Below are 20,218 nucleotides of genomic sequence, written 5' to 3'. Positions count from 1 at the left end.
TTTAACCTGTAGAGTTTGCCACTTATTGTTTGGAGTTTGTTGTGTAGATGGTTTATGTGACTATTCCAGTTCATTTATCCATCGAAGTAAATTCCAAGGTATCGTATTGTTTCAACCTGAGCAGCTCGTCCTTACATCATGTCAGCCTGGCTGGTCGAGTGGTTAGCGTATCCGCTCTCCAACCAAAAAAGGCTGCGGGTTCGAATCCCGCCGTGGGCATGGATTTGTGATTGTCTGTGGAAATACTGGTGGTCGGTGGTAGATGGCGTTGGTGTGGTTGCGGTCAGTTGGTGGATTGAGTGGTGAAGACAGAGCTGTAGAGCAGGTGCCCTCTCTCGATGAGTCTTTGGACTCGCGGAGGTGTCAAATAATAATAATAATCATTATTATGTCATGGTGAAACCCAAAAAGAAAATTAATCTCGAATGATGCTTTATGGTTCTCCTCCACGTTCGCTATTACAAGTATCAGAGAACTCGAGACTATCTCTTCTTTGATAAAAATTTGCACAATTTTCTTAAAATAAAGGAGAAGTTTAATTAAATATATGAATTTGTTTTTTACCTTAAACTGAAAAAAAAACCAGCAATGTGTTTTAATGAGAAATTTAAGATCGTCTAAATTTCTGAGAAAAAATGTTGAAAAATCGGTATTTACACAGTGCATGTTTAGTTATTTTATTTTACAAATTTTTTAAAGAGGGAAATATTCTAATTAAGATGCCATGCTTCGATGCATTGAATGCACATTTACCGTTTAATGAATTCAAACATAGTTATAATTTATTTCTAGGGCAGGTTTTCCTTATTTTGGCATTGTACAGACCGTCTTACAATTGCTCGATTACATGTATATAATAATAGTTTTAGTATTTTCACAGATAAAAAAAACCACTTATAAAACAGAGTAGAGTGGTTTTCCCATCGTTATTGTTTTTACATTCTGATATGTAGTTCCTTCTTTCGTCAAGTTTAACGAATATATAAATATATTCGTTACATAAATTTGTGTGAGGTAAAATATAACCAGGACTGATATAGTAAGTATTTTAATAAATTACACCACTTGATCTACACAACTTACAACCAGCAACTCCCAAATATATTCTGCGATATTTTGTCTTTATAGATATCCTCGAAACCACTTCCTGTTCGTTTGGAATTATGGGCAAGTTTGTTGTTTTAGATACTAGATATGGCGTCTAATGGTGAAGTAAGTTCTTTATATTTAAATAGAAAAATTTAGTTGTCACGAGAAAGCATATATCTGTTAAGAAATGACTCTCAATCTTTATGAATTCTGATCGTTTTATGTTTTATGCTATCTTATCCAGTGTTAATATAGTAGCCATAATGACACTTAACAGTATGTAGAGTAATAAGTGGTGTAACGTATCTTAGTTAGGGATCCAATTATTCGGATTTATTTCTTTAAGAAAACTTACTTCGGATATAAATAAAAATAATATATAGTTTATTTTTTATATATGTTGTTGATATGTGTCAAAGTGAAGCTTTACTACGCATCAGGGTATGGCATATTTGTATCTTGAAACTTTTTTTTTTTAATTTTATTTATTTTTTCATGTTAATAAAAAGTGGTGTACGACATATCACTGTTACATAAAATTTTTTATTTAGGATATTTCTGTAAGTAAAGTGTGTGTATATATATTATATTAAAATATATTATATTAAAACAACACAATGATTATGACAACTAAAAAAGCGATCTTAATAGCAGGGCGAATGCAAAAATCTCCTTGTGCGTTTATTTAACTTATTTTCAATAAGAAAATATATATGCATACCAATTTCTATACATCCGAAGTTGGAAATATATATATATATATATATATATATATATATATATATATATATATGCCAACATTCTGCAACGTTTATACACTTAAATTCATCAGCGATATAATTTTAATATTTTTTGGACTTTCGTTATAGTGGATAAATGTAATTATAAAGTTCCTAAAACCGAACATATCAAAGACACATCTTGCATATTACCGAAGTTTCTATGTAGAGTGTTAAACAAGTCTGGAGGAGGATTTAGTCTTTGTTTATAAGGTTCAAACTTTGTAAAACTTCTGAAAAAAAAATCACTGTGAAGATTGTGAAAATATAATACAAAATGCACTGTATCAGGTATTGGATTTTTAGGATCTCAATCACAAAATAATTCTTGACTATCTTAATCTTATTTATAATCTTTTGCTGGCATCTCAATAGATTGACTAATCCCTTCAGTTGAAAAGCCCTTTATAAATATTGTCACATGTCAGGCAGGATTTGAAATTCAGTCAGAGGGGATGTCACTTCTGCTACTCTGACTTTGCTTTAGAAGCACCTAAAGTTTCACTATTTTATATTTGATTGCTATGTGCAGATTGTTCACAAAAGCTGTGTACCTATTGATTCTTATATTTTTTAAATGACAAGCTCACTTATAAAAGATTATAAACGTAATTGTAAATTTAGTATACCAGGTGAGGTGAGAGAAAGGTAATCTTGGAATGCTGCCCTAAAGACCAAACATAGCACTTTTCAAGTTACTTCATTAAGTATTGGTCATCATCTCACAACAGGTAATGAAGTATGCCACCTAAAGACATTTATCAACATAAATGCCATTCTGTAGTCTGTTGGTTGGAAAATAGAGATGTTAACTGCTAAAGCTGTCATATAATTAGTGGTTCACATACAGTTTTATTTTCTTTATACTCAGCTGCATTATTCCAATGCATATTATCCCACCTGACCTATTGCCATCACCTCAGTTTTCTCCAGAATAATGGAGAAAGTCATCAGCAATCAACTTCTCCACTATCTAGATGCCTTCCAGCTAATCAAGGTATACCAGTGTGGATTCTACTAATTTATATCCACAGTTGACCTGTTAGTCTACATCACCCACTACTGGACACATTCTGTGGAAAGATTTGAAGAACTAGAGCATTTGTTCATGTCTGGGATTAAGATCTACTCAGTAAATTGTCATCCCTTGGTCTACCTGCTATCCTTTGCAATTGGGTAGCATGCTCTCTCTCTCTTTCTGCTCATTCAGTTTGTGTTGTGGTGGTTGGCTCTTTCAACTTCATCACCAATGCAGGAGTGTCTCAAAACTCTGTTCTGTCATTTACCTTTTTTGCTTATTAATGACCCAACTCGTAGTCACCACAAACCTTATCCAGCAGCTGTTTGTAACCAGTGCCTTAAACACTGATCTTTACACCTTTTTTTCAGTAGGGCAAGGATAACCTGGTCACTTTCACTGCTGCCAAAATGCAGTCATGCAGTTGCTCTCACAAAAGGGGTCGACCTGACCTACCCCTACCCTCAAGAATACATAAATGACCAGACTAGATTCGATTTCTCTCCTTGCATGACATGTACCTCCATCCTCTCCTAGAGTAAACACGTGATGTGTTTAATAGCTTCCTCAGCCTCTGAAACCTAGGCATTATTTTTTCTACTCAGGATACGTTTCACCTACCCAGTTTCTAATTTTATACTAATCTCAAGTCAGCTCATCCTTAGAATAATGTTCACATGTCTGGGGTGATGCACCCAAAATCTCCCAAAAATTTTCATTGCTTGCCAGAGGAGAGCATTTCAGCTTATAGATGAAATGCTCTCCTCTGGCAGAGAAGAGCATTTTAGCTCATAGATGATCCCTCTCACTGACTCATGTTATCCTGCATCTTGCAGATGCATACAGGGACTTCCATGGTTACTAGTTCACTGAACTGGTAACCATAACCTCCACTTTCTGTTGGGCATGTCTGTTAAAATAAAAGAAAAAGCTGCCCAGCATCCTTTTTTTGGTTCAACTGCAAACACACTGATCCTGCTTCTTTTCTTCCTCTTTTATCCCATTTATCTCTGTCCTCTAAAACAGTCTTCCTCATGAAGTATTCCCTAACAACTACAACCTCCAGCTCTTCAAAAAAAAAAAGTGCTGCATCACATCAATAGTTTTCTTCTTTTTCAACCCTCACCAGCACCCCATACTAGTGATGTGCTATAGTTGTGTATAGGATTGTTATGGAAGAAATGCAGGATACCTGCATTTCTTCCATTGTATAGTTGCATTAGATCACATTTAGTTTCATACCATTTTGCCATAAGTATTGGAAGAAGTCTAACAAAGTTACTCTTGATTATTTCAGGTTTAACCTTTTCTTTTTATCTCTAATTCATGTTTTTTATCAATTTCTTATTCATGTTTTTTAGAATTTTATATGTATTTGGTTTCTTTACTCTAAAATCTATTTCCAGTTTTGCTATGAAGTAATCCCATCAAATTCCTGACATGTACCATCATGGGGTGTACAGAATATTATGATAGTACTACATGAAAAATTACATCACTACTAATTTCCTACCAACAATTTTTCTCCAAATTAATCTCTTATCTGTCAAGACATCAATAATATCAGATCGTATATTTCTATGTTCCAAGGCACTTTTTACTGCATCAATCCACCTAGATCTTGGTCTTTCTCTGGGTCTTTTAACTGCAATCCTGGCAAAGAACACTTGTTTTGCTAATCTTTCCTCTACCATTCTGTTTAAGTGACCATACCACCTGAGATTAGCTCTGCTAGCAATGTTAAGTTTTTTTCCTAATATCCTCACTTTTAATATGATATTGCCAATGATGCCATCTGTTCACTTCCATAATCTTTCTCAGGACTCTCATCTCTAGTCTTTGGTAAGTGTTTTATTTCTAACCCAGCTCTCAGATCCATAAGTTAAAATTGGTTTGAACACTGTCTTGTATGCAGCTAATTTAGTGTTTTGACTAATTTCTGTTATTCCATATAAATTTATTCATTTGACTTCCTATCATGCCAGTTTTGCTAATTCTGCTGTATATTTCCATATGTAATTTGCCATCTTCATTGAAAATAAAGTGATCCCATTCTCTGTTCTTTTTCCAACATACTTTATTTTTTCTGTTCCTGTTTTGTGTTTATAATTAATTTCTGCTTCTAGTGATTTTGTATTTATTTCTTGTTGATGTGCTTCTTTCTCATCTTTATTGTTGCTTTAGTATTCTCATCCTGGTTTCCTATTCCATTTTTCCTGTTCCATTTCTTTTTCTTTTTCAATATCTTCTGTTGCTGCACTTATTAATGATTTTTAAATTATGCTATTCTGTTTCTATCATTGCACAGGCACCTCCATGGAGTCTTATGACTTGTCATGAGAGACCCAAACTATTAACCTATTAACACAATATCTATTGTACCTCCATCAATCCTATAATAATATTTGTATGCCCCCCCTTTTCTCCCCTGTCTTTTTGGGGAGAGGAGGAAGGTTGAGCCCTCCTGATGAGGGATAAAGTGTATGTATATATATATATATATATATATATATATATATATATTTTTTTTTTTTTTTTTTACTGTAGATCTGTATGTGTTCGCTGGGTAGGTTTGCCTGTTCTGAGGGACAAAAAAAACCTAGTTTCTTTGTGGAAAATCTCTAACTCTTTATGAGACCGATTAATTCACCTTTAGTCGAAAGAGACCAGATATAATTCCTCACTACATAGACGGGAATCAAATCCAGGTCTTTATGACCAAACGGCTTTGTCTATACCAACTGAGCTACAGTTGTTGCTCTCTATCAATCCAATAAAATCCTTAAGTAACTTAAAAATTTCTATCATCTCCCCTACCTTTTTTTTTTTTTTTTTTTTAATCAATCAACTGTGACGATTTCACCATACAGGAGCTCACAACAGCCCTTCAAGAACAAAAAGCAGGAAAATCACCAGGAGTAGATGGTATCATAGTTGAGGGAAAGTTCCTGAACAGTGGAAAGAGGGACTAATAATCCCAACTCCAAAAAAGGGTAACCTGAACAGATCTGAAAACTACAGAGGAATCACTCTTATCTACTCCATTAAAAATCTACAATAGAACGATATTAAATAGAATTGAACCACATAAAACTCTATTACTTCATACAAACCAGGTGGGATTCCTCAAAAAACGTTGTACTCTAGAACACATCCACTGTATCAGAAGACTAATAGAGGATTCAAAGGACAAGAACTTACCATTGCTTTTGAACTTTATTGACTTTACTAAAGCATTTGATTCTGTTGATAGGGAACGACTTTTGGAAACACTCAAACTTTATGGCATTCCACCAAAAATTATCAGGGTTATCAAGCTACAGTACTAGTTAATAGAGACAAAACAGACAGTTTTCCCATCACCACAAGAGTCCTATAGGGAGATACTCTTGCCCCATATTTATTCATCATAGTGATTGACTATATTTTTAAATTGATCCAAGTTAAATCTGGAATCCTCATCAAAGACCTATATACACAGATGTACCTCGCAGATCTGAGCTTTTGCAGATGATGTAGTCCTCATTGATTCTAACATCACAAATGTCTAAAACTCCTTCAACAGCCTTAAGAGAACTGCAGAAGTATTTGGACTAAAAATAAGCTATCAAAAAACAAGGTCTTAAAAAATCAGATAGATGGACACATCTATATAAATCAAAATGATTACCTTCACGAAGTAGAGGCCTTTGTATACCTAGGATCACATATTTCAGATTCCTTAATAGACATTAAGACAAGAAAACGAAAAGCATGCCAGTTCCACAGAAGTTTAAAAAAAAGTATGGAAGTCAAGCCTCATCTCAAAGGAGATGAAGATTTATCTTTACAAGTGCACCAGCCAATCTCTTTCTATACAGCTTTGGAACTACTTGTTCTATTCTGGAATCCTGAAATATCCTGGATTGCTCCTGGCAAGATCACATTCCCAACTCTACTATATTAGAGGAAACCCAGCAAGATCTTCTAGTCAGCACTGTTCAAAGAAACCAAATAAAATGCCTTGGCCGCCAACTCAGCCACCAACCCTTTGCACCTTTTGATGCTCTGGTCCTTTACATCCCTACGGGTTGGAAAAGAAAAAGAGGCAGACCCCAAACTCAATATTGGAAATGCATCAGCAACATTCTTCCCATTTCCCCCCAACTCTCTGTATTAGTGATCTATCAATTAGTATACGACAGAGAAGCCTGGTTTTCCTTCATGTCATAAGAACCTACAAGTCCCGTCTCAGTATATACAGACTCGTTTGCTTTGATTTGTTTTCCTATTTATAATTGTAAAAAAAATATATATATATATATAAATGATGATGAATTAACCAACTTTTGCACTTCACAAGCCTTAAGTCTGTCCTTGTAAGGAGCATTCCACAGACCACTCACCATCTTGGTCACTCTCCTCTGGATCCTCTCCACCATTTCTTTATTCCCAAGAAACCCGGGTTACTAGACCTGATCACAATAATCCAGATGTGGTTGGAATGATAACTCCCTTATCTCTGCTTGTTAGTGTGTTCTGCAATAAACAAGTAATCCTGTGAGCTACCCTGGCTACTTGAGCAATATGCCCTCTAAACTTCAACTCTCTATCTACCCATTCATTCATCAGTGTCTTTAACAGGCACGCACCCACAGCCTTCCAAGTATCCTTGGATTTCCTATGCCTCTAAGTATTCCTGTCTATAAATTGTGTGTGTGTGTGTTCTACTGGCCAGTTTGACTGTTCTGAGGGACAAAAAACCCGAGTTTCTGGGAGAAAAAAACCCTCTACCAGCTAACTCACCTTTAGTCAAAAAAGACCAGATAAAGGTTCCTCACGCACTGTTGGGAATTTAACCCAGGTCTTTCCAACCAAAGGGCTTCGTCTGTATTGACTGAGCTATGGAGGATCACTCTCTATCTACTATCATCCCCAAATCCCTGGCTTTCAATTACTTGAAGTACAGTTCCCTCACTATGAACACAGTTTGTAATTGATTTATAACAGAATGCATAACTTGACATTTCTCCACATAAACTGATGCCCATTATATTTTGCCCATACTTGACAGCCTATTTAAATTATCCTGCAAGCTGTGTACTTCACCTTGATTAACTATCACCTTACCCAACTTTGCATCATCAGCAAACCACTGAATATCTCCTATAAACAGCAGTGGTCCAAGCACAGAGCTCTGTAGCATACCACTAGTTATAGAAACCTGAAATTCAGGAGACATATTGCAAAGGTGGTGAAAGTAACACGGAGGATTGCTGCAATACTGAGAAGGATACTGACCTGAAGAGATAAGAGTTATCATTCCGTTGTATAAGACCCTGATTAGACCACACTTACTATTGTTCTCAAATTTGGTCCCCAGGATTTGAAGGGGATAAATTAACTGTGGAAAGGGTACAGAGGCAGATAACAAAGATGGTTTCAGGCCTGTACAATGTTAGTTATGAGGATCAGAAAAGAGATACCTGTGCAGCTGCACTTTACCTGCAGAGTTTGGTAGATAGAAGGAGAGGTGATATGATTGAGACTGTTGATAGGTGGTTACAGGGTTGACACTGGGAAGTTCTTTCGCTTGGCAGAACAGCAGGAAGGAGTGATGACAAGGGACCATCCCTGGAAGTTACGAAAGGAAGCTGTGAGCAAGAGGGTGAGGGGTGGTTGAACCATGGAATGCATTGCCTGATAGAGTGGTGAAAGCGAGAACAGTCAATGAGTGGTATAATAGACTTTGTGTTTTTGTGTATCCTAGGAGTGACCTCCTACAATGAGTCTTGATAGACTTTGTGATAAACTTGTGTTTCCTAGGAAGGTCCTCCCATGATGAGTCTTTTGACTCCATGGAAACCTGAATAATAATAATAATATCACCAGTTTCATATCCTTCCCCATTTGTTGCAGTTTGCATAACAGAGTTCCATGTGGTATGCTTTGCAAATGTCAAAATCCAGTAGTATAACATATAGCCATTCCTTTTATCCAACTCAGCTGTCATCTATTAATAGATTACTAAGGCATGACCTACTTTTCATAAGCTATGCTGCCCATCATATAGTATCATATTCTTATCCACCCATTCCTAAATTCTCTTTCTCTATAATCTTTCTTTTGCTCTTTTTCATTTATTCTTTAATTCTTTGCAAATAGAGGTCGTTAATACTCATATCATCCAAAAGTTGAACTTGAAAGGATTCATGGGGATTTCTCTTTGCATTGATTTGGTTAATTTTAAATCATTTTGCAAGTATTATCAGTTTTCCTTGTAATAGATAACGATTCTATTTTTGCACCTTTCAATACCCTGTTATCTACTATCATATTAGTTGTTTTCCTATTTGTTATAGTCTGTTATACTTTTTCTTGTTCTTGCTTCCCAAGTGAATTTATGGAATCTTTATGCTGGAAAAAAGTATTAGTAATTTTTAAGTTATTAATGTAGAGAAATCTCTAACCATTTGTTCCTATATTTGTACCAAGTGTTTCCTGCTCTGGCATTAAATTCTCCCATCATTAATGTATGGTTATCATGTTTTTTTTGTCTTTTATTTTTCTGTAAATCCGAATGCCTTGCTATCTTCCTCTATTGCATAAACACCAAAATAGTCAGAAAGCCATGAATTATTAGTCTTAATTTTAGAATTCTCTCACTCTAGTAATTTATAACGTAATATATTTTTTAATTGATTTATGAATGAAAATCATTACTCCTGCTTTTGCTCTGCCTTACTTTATGACTTCACTGTACATACATATAGATGTAATTATTCAGGAAGTAAAATTTAAAAAAAAATTGTAGGAAAGTAAGAAATGCTGCAGAATTGTTGACGTGATAATTTTACTAGGGAAAGCATGTTGGAGTGCAGGGTAAGTTAGCAAACAGAGGGTTGTTGCGGTTATGGTGCAAGTAAGATATGAGGCTAGTGTGGGTCCCTATGTTATTTGGCCTGTTTGGTTAGATGAAAAAGAGGGGGAGTTACTGATCAAATTGCTCTGGGGGGGGGTCACATGTGCCTTACTTTTTGAGAGGAAAAAAAAAGTTACATACACAGTGACCGTTACATTTGAAACTCTGGGTGTACCTTCTCTGAGATATATGCAGTTTCAAATGGGCACTTTTTAGTCCCAGAACATTCCTAATGTCAATTTTTATTCTATCTTTCCTTGTTTTTCTTAATTTGCCTGAAAAACTTTAATTTTTATTGCTTATCTTCTACTTTTGTTTCTCTCCTCTTTTTTTTTTTTCTCTGCTGCATAAGACAAAATTGACAAAACAAAAGTTTTCACTTTGGGATCTCCCTGTCCCATAATAGACAGTGTTAAAAAAAAAAATAAAAAAAAACTTCATCCTAGTGCAATCTTCCTTGATAGTTCCTGATCTATGCTTATCAATTTGAAGTTTTTGATAATCTAAAACTTTCCCTTGAGTCCAACAACATTAAAATCATGCTTTTTTGTAATTAATTTGTAATTACAAAAAGTACTTCTATGTCACACTGTTCCATATAAATGTGCCCAAATCACCACATCATCTGCAAGGTGGATACTTTTGGCTTTTGGACCCTTTTTACTAGGAAGTAGCAGTCATAGGCTGCTACTTCCTAGCCAGTGGCCCTGTGCAGCTGCACTTTATCTGGTGAACAGTCGTTGCAGTTAGTCTTCTGATACCTCCCTAGGGGCATACTTATATAATGGCAGCATAGGGTGCCATATCACATTGTAGTCTTAAGGTTCTTTGGTCTTTTAGTTGGAGAGGCCTTGCCAAGAACTTGTCTACCATCCTGATGGCAGTGCTCTTGTTAGTCTGGTACTGCTTTTTTATCAGTTTACCCTGCTGCCATATCTGAAGAGTGAGCCACTATCTGCCACTGTGGATCTGTCCAGTTCCAGTCATGAAGTATTGTTCACCTGTTTAGAACCAAACTCAACACACAGTTCTTGTACACCTCCACATAACAAGAACCATCTGTAGTATCTTAAGATCTACTCCTTTCCTGTGATTAGCTAATTCTTTCTCATATCAATTTTTCATGCTTCTAAAGAGAAGAAACTAGCTGCCATCAAAGAAATAAATACAATCAGATATAACATGTACCTTCCTATACATCGAGATATCTCTCCCGTCTGGCTTGTGGAAATACCAGATAATTTTCCCAGGACTGGTAGAGAACACTCTAGAATGAACTACGAACAAGTACTTCATTACAGTTAAAACTATCAAATCTCCAGGATTCAAAAAGTGCTGTTCTCACTTACTACAAGTGTGGAGAATTTCACAGTCACCCTTTTGTGTTTGTGTGGTGCTGTGTAACCTCTGCATCATATCACTGATGACTGCCCCACACACACTCCTTCCCATGATTTTGCATTTACTTCCAGATAGAGCCATCGATTGGTAAATGAACTATCAGTTTGTATATAGTTTTGCTAATTCATTTTTTGTATTTTCTCCCATACACTAAATAAATAAATCTGCAAAGTCAGGAGACTTATGACTGAACAGAAATGTGAAACTAATGTATTGCATAATTATAAGTACCCACATATTTCTTTGGTATTTATGATGATTGAGCTTGTAAATGGTAGATTTTAACTCCTTTTGAATGTGATCAGCCACAGAGATGTTTAGTTTAGAGACAAATTTGTGGCATGAATTACTAAGTTACATGACCTTGGTATTCATGTCCACAGAGATGTATCTAAACTGGACATCTCTGTGGCTGATCACACTCAAAAAGAGCCTTGTGTGATCAGCCACACTAAGTTACATGACTTTGGTATTCATGTCCCAGGCATATCTCATTTTTCTATAAACAAATAAATTATAGAACAAGATTTTTGTTGTGATTCTTATATCTAGACATAAGCAAACAAAATTTGCACATAAAGCATCTTCATGACTAAATTACTTATATAAGTGGCTGACTTCGTATCAATTGCCTTGGTATCTCACAATGCAATGCACACTTCCTTTCAGACATATATTGGTGTGCACTATGAGAAGGGTCACTACCAAGACTGGTGTGGGGGAACTCTAAAACTATCTGATCCACAAGTATTTAAAAATATGGTGATACAGGAGACTTGTATCATTTTGCTACTTGTATATGGAAAATGACTTCTGCATTTATTTAACCCAGTATCTTCCTGGATCTAGCATCCACTGAAAAGACCTCAGTAAAGGTCAGAAGTGGCCTGGGCAATGACCCCTCTCATAATGCATCATAATATCATATCTGACAAGTGTGCTTTTCATTATGCGATACTAAGGCAATTGATGTGAAGTTCAAACCTCTCTACTTACAAGCAGCTTAGTTGTGAATATACTTCACATACAAACTGTTAGCTTAGGTATAAGATCAAGTAAGAATATAATTTGTCTTATTTGCTAAATACTGTAAGTTGCTAAAGGATGAAAACCAGAGTTTTTTCCTGGAGAAAAAAACCCTGCTATCTCCATGTGAGATTGGCTAACTCACCTTCAATTGAAAAAGACCATATACATTATGCAAATTATGGAAACAACTACTGTGTTAAAGTAAACCTATAGTTTAATATAAACCAAAATAGATACTCAACGTTTCGACCCTCACATCAAGGTCATCATCCGGAGCATACACACACATACAAAGAAACAAGCTGCACTACAATCTACATGGCATGCTAAAGTTACTGACCAACCGTAATTTTTTCCCCCACCAGAGGTCATTGGCATGACCTCTGGTGGGGGAAAAAACCCTTACTACATCAAAGCTAGAGTCCTATTATTATCCATTAGGTTACAAAATTAAATTAAGCTGGAGAGCAACATGTTTACAAAAAGGAAAAAATTAATAAATATAAATTACAGCCAACTGATATGGATAGTGGCCAATGAAAGCTGAAAAATTGCTTAAAGTCCTAAAGTCATGGTATGCTGGAAACTAAGTGGACTGAATGTGTACCATCCAAATTCTTGGGATTTTTATGCTACCATTATTGTTAAGATTGGGGTGGTTAATCAAAATTTCACAGGCTTCTTTAAATTTCCATTCATACCAGGTTTTGTATGAACACCCTACACCAAATTGATTGGAAAAGTACTTGCTCATTACATCATGAACAGAAATTTAAAGAAGCCTGTGAAATTTTGATTAACTACCCCAATCTTAACAATAGTGGTGGCATAAAAATCCCGAGAATTTGGATGGCACACATTCAGTACACTTAGTTTCTAGCATACCCTGACTATAGGACTTTAAGCAATTTTTCAGCTTTTATTGGCCACTATCCATACCAGTTGGCTGTAATTTATATGTATACTTATATAAGTAATAATTTTTATTTATTCATTTTTTCCTTTTTTTTTTGTAAACATGTTGCTCTCCAGCTTAATTTAATTTTGTAACCTAATGGATAATAATAATAATAGGACTCTAGCTTTGTGATGTAGTGAGATTTTTTTCCCCCACCAGAGGTTCAGGCCAATAGTAACAGTTGGTCAGTAAATTTAGCATGCCATGTAGATTGTAATGCAACTTGTTTCTTTGTATAAATATGTGTATACTCCAAATGATGACCTTAATGTGAAGGTCGAAACGTTAAGTGTCTATTTTGGTTTATATTAAACTAAAGTTTTACTCTAACACAGTAGTTGTTTCCATAATTTGCATAGTGTATTCTGATCACCGTGTAAACATGAAGGAAAGGACTATAAGCCAAGAGATAAAAAATAGAAATGCTATTTTAATTTAAATAAACTGCACAACTAGTTTCGTCTTCTTAGAAGATTTCTTCAGGCATAACATGAGTGAACTAACAACAAACATTGCGAGAGAAAATCTGTACATTAAAGCATAATGTATTAACACATTGATATGTGGTATGGAGTTCTGAAGTTGAAAGAGCAAATGCTATTTAGCATGCATGCTGATGTTTGGAGTAGAAACACATCTAAAGATAATGATTAACTAAATTTATTTAGCTGTTAATTACTAAAAAACACGTACTAACCACTGATAAGTTTTAATACGTAAATATTTCATTCCAAGTATCTTGGGACATCCTCAGTACAGTAATTCAAACAATACTAGGAATAACATACAGTTAGGGTGCTAGTGAGCCAAGCGCTGTGGATGTGTCTAAGAAGAGCTCCTGATTGAGATAAGTTATTCTAGGAATAATGAAGTATATATATGCGTAATTGTATGAGTAAGAGCGGCTGTAAATGTGTGCTACCGGTATTATTAGTGTGGAGGATTTTTCTTGCCTAAACGTAATTACGAAATCGTTATTATTAGACCTAGTAACCTGCGGGGGGGGGGAATGGCGGCGGCATAGTCATTCCATGACTTTAATTTAGATTTCAATTGTTTCGTTAAGTGTGAGGTCTGTTATATGTATTCTTTCGATTACATAAATGATTTGTGGATGTTTAGAGCAGATGGAAGAAGGTGTGTGCGAAGTGTGACCTGAACGAGGAACTGACGAATGCAAATATCAAATTGATGACAGAAAGTGTTAGTAGCTAGAATGCCGCAGCGAAAATGAGTGGACATTTGAAAGAGCAAGAGGGTGAGAAAGAGAGGCAAAAAATTTTAAAACATCAGTAAAGAAGAAAAAGAGCGATTTGAAAACTGTAACGGATGTTAAAAGGGATGAAAGTGAGGCGAGAGTGGTGGAAGGAAACGAAATTGGGAGAACAAATGAAACTAGAAATGGCATGATGCAGAAAAATCGAAAGTGAAAAAAATTGAAAGAATGAATGATGGCGAAAGTTGGACGCATGTTGGACTGAAAGTACGGAAACAAAGAAAGATGAGTGAGAATAAAAGTGAGAAGAATGATAGCGAAAGTTGGACGTATGTTGGACTGAAAGTACGGAAACAAAGAAGGATGAATGAGAGTGAAAGTGATAAGAGGGGGTTGAGAATTAGAAAGATTGAATGATAGACAGAATGTGTCGCGAGATTCGGAAGTTGGATTGGATGAGGCAAGAAATGAAATGGATGCAGAATGAAATTAAGAGAATTCAGGTCAAAACTTAAAATAAATCATGATGGCATGAAAGAGTTAACGAAAGATGAGCGAGTGGCGTTGTATGGCGACTCCATTATTAAAGGTGTGCTAGAGGATAGAATGCACAAGGTATGTTTTCTAGGCGGTAAAATGAGTAGAGTGATTGTGGCATTGGATATGGGGCAGGAGCGAGCAAAAGGGTTAATAGTATTAATTGGTACAAATGATTTGAGAGAGGAGATTTAAGAGCGTGTCAGAATGGATATCAGGAGGCTGCTTGGAAGGATAAAAGAGAATACTGTGACAGGAAGGGTGGTCAGTGTGTTGCCTAGGTATGACTGTGGTAAAATGAGGCTGAGAGCAAGGATTATGAATGATATGCTGGCTGAAATGTGTGAGGAGATGGGAGTACAGTTTGTTAATGTGTGGAATGAGTTTGAGGGACAAAGTGAGCTGTATGGGAGCGATGGACTGCATTTGAGTGGTTATGGTGCAAGTCGCTTGGAGAGACTGCTGCTGGATGGTAGAGAAGTGAATAGAGAGAATGAATCAGATCGAGAGGGGAGTGATGTGGAAGAGCAGGAGAGATTGAAGAGGTGGATATGAATGGGGAAGTGAGTGGTATGAGTATAGAAAATGAGAGAATGGGTGCGCAAGAGGAGTAGGGAAATGGGGAGGCTCAGGGTGGACAGGGGTACACAGCGTGAGAAAGATGGATGCTCCAAGAGGAGGTGATGGCATGTGTAGGCAGGAAAGGAATGGGATGACCAGGGATCAAGAAGAAACAGTTGAAATTGAAAAGGGTTCTAAAATGAAGAAGCAGAAAGGGAAATGCCCCAGTCGAGAATGGAGAGATCACATCTAGTGAGTGGTATCAGTGGAACTAGCTGTAGATCCAGAAATGAGCTGTTGTGTTTGTATACAAATGCTAGAAGTATAAGAAACAAGGCAGATGAAATGGTTACACTAATTGCGTCTGTTCACCCAAAGATTGTCGGAATAAGTGAGACATGGTTGGAAGAGGATGACATCCTGACAGGAAGGGTATAATGTGTTTCGTGAGGATAGAAGGGGTAAAAAAGGGAGGTGGAGTGCTATTGATGATAAAGAGTTATGTCCATACAAAGTAGAGATGCAAGACGGAAATAGTGCCAGTGGTTTTGAGGCAGTATGGTGTGAAATAGAGGTGAATGGAATCAAATACTTGGTGGGATGTTGTTATAGACCAGGTAATGTGGATGGTGGTGATAGTGAAATGTATAGTCAAATTAGCCAAGCAAATAAGAAAAGGGTGATTTTAATTATGGCAATATAGACTGGAATGATGAGATAGCAACTGGAAGTAAAAAAAATTAGTTTTTGAGGGATAACTACCTCAGACAGTAGGTAACAGAGGGCACACGAGGATTAAGGGTCTTGGATTTGGTCATCTCATCAGAAGATGTAATTATAAATGAGGTGTCAAATCATCCACCAATTGGTGAGAGTGACCATGAGGTGATTATTTGGGTGGTTGCCAGCAGTGCGAGGACCCCTGTGAGAAAAGGGTATATGTAGAACTACAAGGGGGCTGATTATGAAGAGCTCAGGAGACAGCTTGTGGGTGTAGCATGAAATGAGGAGTTAGCTGGAAAAGAGATCAGTGCAGCTTGGGGGATTTTCAAGGGTGAGAAGGTTAAATAAGGTAGGTGTGAGATGGATGAATAAAGAGATTAAGCATGTGATACAGAGATAAAGGGCATTGTGGAGGCAGCATAAGAGAAGTGGAAATAACCAATTTCATGAGGTCTACAAAGACCAGGCAAGGAAGGTGACTTGGTTGGTGAGAGTAGCTAAAGAGAGGTATGAACAGCAGTTAGCTAATGAAGCCAAAAAAGAATCCTAGTTCTTTCGATATGTAACCAGCAAATGAAAGAATGATTATGGACGGATGACATTGTAGAAAATGTTATAAAGACAGCTGTTGCAAAATGTGTGGTGGAGATACTTAAAGATCAGTTCATAAAGATCTTTCAATCTTGTGAATGTGACTTCATGGAGAGATTGAGAGCAGTCGATGATGGGGAGGAGAGACTGACTGTAAGTGAGCAAGAGGTGTTTGGGGAGTTGAGTAAACTAGATGTAGATAAGGCTGTGGGACTTGATAATATATCGCCACGTATTCTGAAGGAATGTGTCAGGGAGTTGACAGCTGCCTTGACATATTTTTTTAATATGAGTCTTGCACTTGGTCAAGTTCCTAAGGAGGGCAAGATTGTGCCACTTCATAAAGGAGGCGATCGAACTCAAGCATCAAACTATAGGCCTATCTGTGTGTCAGGTGTTGTGGTTAAGATGTTGGAGAAGCTTGTGAGAACTAGGATCCAGAGTTGGGTTGACAACAATGGTATTATCTTTGATGGACAGCATGGATTTGCTAAAGGGAGGTCATGTTTTAGTAATCTACTTACTTATTACAATAAAGTGACTGCTTCCTTGGACAGAGGAGAAGGATACACAGTAAAATACTTGGATTTCGCAAAGGCTTTTGATAGAGTACCTCATGATAAGTTGACAATCAGACTAGAGCAGATGGGGTTGGATATTAGATTAATGCACTGGATTGGAGACTGGCTATCTGATAGGTATCAACAAGTTGTGTATGGGGGTGCGATATCCAGGAAAAGGAAAGTCACTAGTGGAGTGCCTCAGGGGTCTGTTTTAAGGCCATTACTGTTTAACTTGTATATTAATGATATTGGAAGATTTGGATGGAAATATTCAGTTGTTTGCAGATGATGCAAAGTTGCGACGCACCATAAAGAGTAGTGAAGATGTTGTGCCCTTACAAGAAGACTTGAATAAATTGAGTGATTGGGCATGGAAATGGGGATGCGAGTTCAATGTTGCAAAATGTAAGGTTTTAAAATTTGAAAAACAAAGATGGGATGCAGAATTTATGCTTGGTGAGAATATATTGTTGGAGGTAGAGGAAATAAGAGATCTTGGGGTGATAGTGGATAAGGATCTAAAATTTAGGGGACACATCACCAAAATTGTGAAAACAACACAAAAGCTTCTGGGAATGATGCAGAGGACACTGACGTGTAGAAGTAGGGAGATTCTTGTTCTGTTGTATAAGGCTTTGATTAGGCCACACTTGGACTATTGTGCCCAGATTTGGTCACCAGGTTTTCAGAAGGATGAAGAGATGTTGGAAAGGGTCCAAAGGTGACTGACTAAGGTAGTTTCTGACCTCTGGAATGTCGAGTATGAGGAAAGATTGAGAAGATGTAATTTGCAGAGTCTGGTGGGAGAGGGGAGATATGACAGAGACCTACAAGTTGGTAAAGGGTTGTTATAGGATCAGTGGTGAAGTTCTACAGACAATAGTGGGAGATCAGGGGAGAACCAGAGGGCATCCCTGGAAACTGTATAAAGAGGGTGTGAGTAGGGGAGTGAGAGGCAGTTTTTTTTCATGCAGAGTTGTGAATGATTGGAATGCCTTGCCTGAGAATATGGTGTCTGCAAGGAGTTTGAGTGTGTTTAAGACGTGGTATGATGAGATGTGTGTGTGATAAAAGGACCTCCCAGATGAGTTTTTGACTCCATGAGGTCTTGGGGTAATAATAATAATTACAATGGAATCTCAATATGCGTGCAGTAACGTCTTATAGAAGTAGATTAAAATATAACTGAAAAAAAAAAACATATATAAAGAGACTATTTTACACAATTTTGTATGACAATTTCCCATACTTTAGGAATAGTAAGAACGTCGTTGCGGTTTAAATTTGGTCTGTGTAGTAGGGCCTCAGCACTTTCTTTATATAAACGTTCATGTTTATATAAAGATCTATGTAAAAGTTTCGACTTTTTTTTTTTTTATTTACTTCTATAACACATTACTGTATGTATATTGAGATTCCATTGTAATCATGCACCCTAACTATACTAGTATTGTTTGAATTACTGTACTGAGGATGTCCCAAGATACTTGAGATGAAATATTTGCGTATTAAAACTTATCACTGTGGTTAGTACGTGTGTTTTTTAGTGATGAATTCACCACATGTTTCATTGTTTAAAAATAGCTGTTAATTATTAGGCCATATTTCACCTTGGTCATCAAGGCATCTTCATTGGCACAAAGAAATATGTTAAATCAGCATCCTACAGTCCTAACTGATTCCTTCCATGCATGTGGTGATGGGATCTTGCTGAGGCTCTCAAGATGATGGTCTTCCAGATTTTTGGTAATGTGAGGCAGCCATGAATCTATAAACAAATTCAGCTGCCTCACATTACCAAAAATCTGGGAGGCCATCATTTTGCCACCTTCAGCCAGATCCTATCACCACACCCATAGAGGGCACTAATCCAGGCTAGGATCTTGACTTTTTACGCTCAGTATATATTTGTCTTCCTGCTTGTATGCACATGCATTATGTATTTTTTGTGCCCACAACAATGCCTTAGTGATGTCAAAATATTGGTGTAATAATTTAAATGTAGTAATTATCCCTAGAAGTGTATTTTCTCCTCTAAAAATCAGTATGAGTGATACCGTCTAGGCAATCATACGAAATTAGTGATCCTTTCAGCATAATGGACTGAGTGGTTAAAAAAGTATCTGCTCTCTAACCAGCGGCTGTAGGTTAGATAATGGAAGATGAATTTCGTTGGCCATTGAGACTACTGTCCTGTATTATGTAAAAATTATTATAGGTTTATAGGCTTTTGCAGGTAGGAGTGACATAAAATTGTACGTGTGCATTGAAATGTAGGCAGCGGGAGGAACTGAGAGACATAAGTGTCTCGATTTAGTGGCAGCAGAGATAATGCTTCAGAAATGAGTGATTTTCAGTTTGTAGATGCTAGTGGTGTATAGGTGGATGGAGAGAATGTTAAAGACCTACATATAGATTTAGCCTTGGGCAGTTTGGACTCAGATGGTTTGTCTGATGGCCATGATTGTGTTTATGAATGTCAATTGAAATCAGAATGTGTGTAGACAGAAGTAGAACTCCTGAGAAAGGAGATGAAAGCGATGAAGATTTTAGGAGGATAGAGAGACTGGCTAGTGTGAGAAGAATTGACAGTAGGTATAAGAGAACAGCATCAGAAAGCAAGGGAGAAAGAGGAAGGCAAGAGAATGGGAGAGACAGGGGAAGAAAGGAAATTGCAGAAAGTCGTGAGCGTATAGAAGCAAGGCCCCAGAGAGGAAAGCGAGTGAGTGTGAAAGCAAGGATATAGAGTTGAGAAAGAGAGATTGGAAGCCATAAGAGTCAGGGATGCCAGTGAGAGAAGGATTAACGAATCTGTTCGGAGTGTCATGTATGGAGGTTCAACAATTTGGGGT

The 20,218-nt window shown here is 36.8% G+C and overlaps 1 protein-coding gene across 1 annotated transcript in view; it reads left to right on the top strand.

The window, feature by feature from the left end:
* Positions 1 to 1,165: 1,165 nt before the first annotated feature.
* Positions 1,166 to 20,218, top strand: part of LOC150099261 (uncharacterized) — a 206,809-nt gene continuing 187,756 nt past the window's right edge. The window contains exon 1 of the mRNA XM_090403640.1: positions 1,166 to 1,212. Within this exon, the coding sequence (XP_090259766.1) occupies positions 1,195 to 1,212 (18 nt within the window). The 5' untranslated portion in view covers positions 1,166 to 1,194. The remainder of the gene's footprint in view (positions 1,213 to 20,218) is intronic.

Source organism: Typopeltis vanoorti, chromosome 14 (assembly GCF_054136105.1).
Source record: "Typopeltis vanoorti isolate ZY-2024b chromosome 14, IOZ_Tvanoo_1.0, whole genome shotgun sequence".
NCBI classification, from domain to species: domain Eukaryota; kingdom Metazoa; phylum Arthropoda; class Arachnida; order Uropygi; family Thelyphonidae; genus Typopeltis; species Typopeltis vanoorti.
Note: the sequence above shows the minus strand (reverse complement) of the source record. Positions and strands in the feature narration are given on the sequence as shown.